This window comes from Rousettus aegyptiacus, unplaced genomic scaffold (assembly GCF_014176215.1).
Source record: "Rousettus aegyptiacus isolate mRouAeg1 unplaced genomic scaffold, mRouAeg1.p scaffold_m13_p_5, whole genome shotgun sequence".
NCBI lineage: Eukaryota > Metazoa > Chordata > Mammalia > Chiroptera > Pteropodidae > Rousettus > Rousettus aegyptiacus.
In genome coordinates this window covers 24,159,533-24,161,029 of record NW_023416308.1, presented here as the reverse complement: position 1 = coordinate 24,161,029, position 1,497 = coordinate 24,159,533, and the positions used below count along the sequence as shown (strand labels likewise).

At 45.8% G+C, this 1,497-nt stretch overlaps 1 protein-coding gene across 1 annotated transcript; it reads left to right on the top strand.

Moving 5' to 3' along the window:
• Positions 1-323: 323 nt before the first annotated feature.
• On the top strand, positions 324-1,256 carry LOC107505944 (olfactory receptor 8A1-like). The gene has a single exon (XM_016136375.2). It carries the CDS (start codon positions 327-329, stop codon positions 1,254-1,256), a length of 930 nt encoding a protein of 309 aa, XP_015991861.2. The 5' UTR covers positions 324-326.
• Positions 1,257-1,497: the final 241 nt, after the last annotated feature.

Sequence of the window (1,497 nt, the reverse complement as noted above, 5' to 3'; positions counted from 1 at the left end):
CGGATTGCTTCGGTGGCAAGGGGGAGCCGCTTTCTCAAACCTATAAATAAAACACACGAATACTTGACTCTAGGATGCTTGAGGAACATGAAGGTGATAAAATCTCCAGGAGGGGCCCTTTTTTTCTTACCTTCATTTCCTCTAGACCACACCCACATTGTCTGAATTGTAGAAAACATTAGAGAGAGTACAGAGACAAACAGGAAAGAGTTCAAGATCACTCACTCAGAAACGGAGGTTGGTAACTGGCCTCATCATAGAGGCTCATATACAGCCCTTCATAGGCTCTTCTCTTTTATCCCCACAGGGCTCCCAAACAAAAGACAATGGCTGCAGAAAATCACTCCACAGTGACAGAATTCATTCTCAAGGGATTAACAAATCGGCCAGAGCTCCAGCTCCCCCTCTTCCTCCTCTTCCTTGTGATCTACTCAGTCACCATGATAGGGAACCTGGGTATGATAACACTGATTTGTCTGAATGCTCAGCTTCACACCCCCATGTACTACTTCCTCAGCAATCTGTCATTCGTGGATCTCTGCTACTCCTCTGTCATTACCCCTAAAATGCTGGTGAACTTTGTGTCAGAGGAGAATATCATCCCCTATGCCGGGTGCATGGTCCAGCTCTACTTCTTCCTTCTGTTTCTCATTGCCGAAAGTTACATGCTGATGGTGATGGCCTATGACCGCTATGTCGCCATCTGCAGGCCTTTGCTTTACAACATCATCATGTCTCATCACGTCTGCTCCCTGATGGTGATTGTGGTCTACCTCATGGGGTTCATTGGCTCAACAATTGAAGTTGGCCTCATATTAAAACTGCCCTATTGTGAGGTCCTCATCAGTCATTACTTCTGTGACGTCCTTCAGCTCTTAAAGCTCTCCTGCACTAGCACCCATGATATTGAGATGACATTGTTCTTTGTGGCTGGATTTAACGTTGCAGTCACCAGCATAACAATCATTGTTTCCTATACCTTCATCCTCTCCAGCATCCTCCGCATCAGCACCACAGAGGGAAGGTCCAAAGTCTTCAGCACCTGCAGCTCCCACTTTGCAGCTGTGGGTTTATTTTATGGGTCTGCTTCGTTCATGTACTTAAAACCCTCCACAGCCAGTTCTCTGGCCCAGGAGAATGTGGCCTCTGTGTTCTACACCACAGTGATCCCCATGCTGAACCCCTTCATCTACAGCTTGAGGAACAAGGAGGTAAAGGCTGCCATGCAGAAAACACTGAGGAGAAAAATGTTTTGATGCAAATGTCTTGATTCTTTCTCAATTTTAAAATTAAGTTGTTATAAATATCAACAGGAAGCCCTCCCTGTGAGTGCCCAGCCACGGTTGGGAACAATCACACTCTCTACACGGTTGGTTGAATATCTCCTTTTCTTCTTCTCTCTTCCTTCCGCCTCTCTCTCTAATCTCATTGCTGTTTGAAGCCTGTTGATTTCCAGCTCATCTCTTCTTTCACTTGGGATCCATTTTCTCTATTTCG

What these genes read in the sequence shown, in the direction of transcription:
- LOC107505944 (XM_016136375.2), top strand. Translation starts at nt 327, where the DNA reads ATGGCTGCAGAAAATCACTCCACAGTGACAGAATTCATTCTCAAGGGA.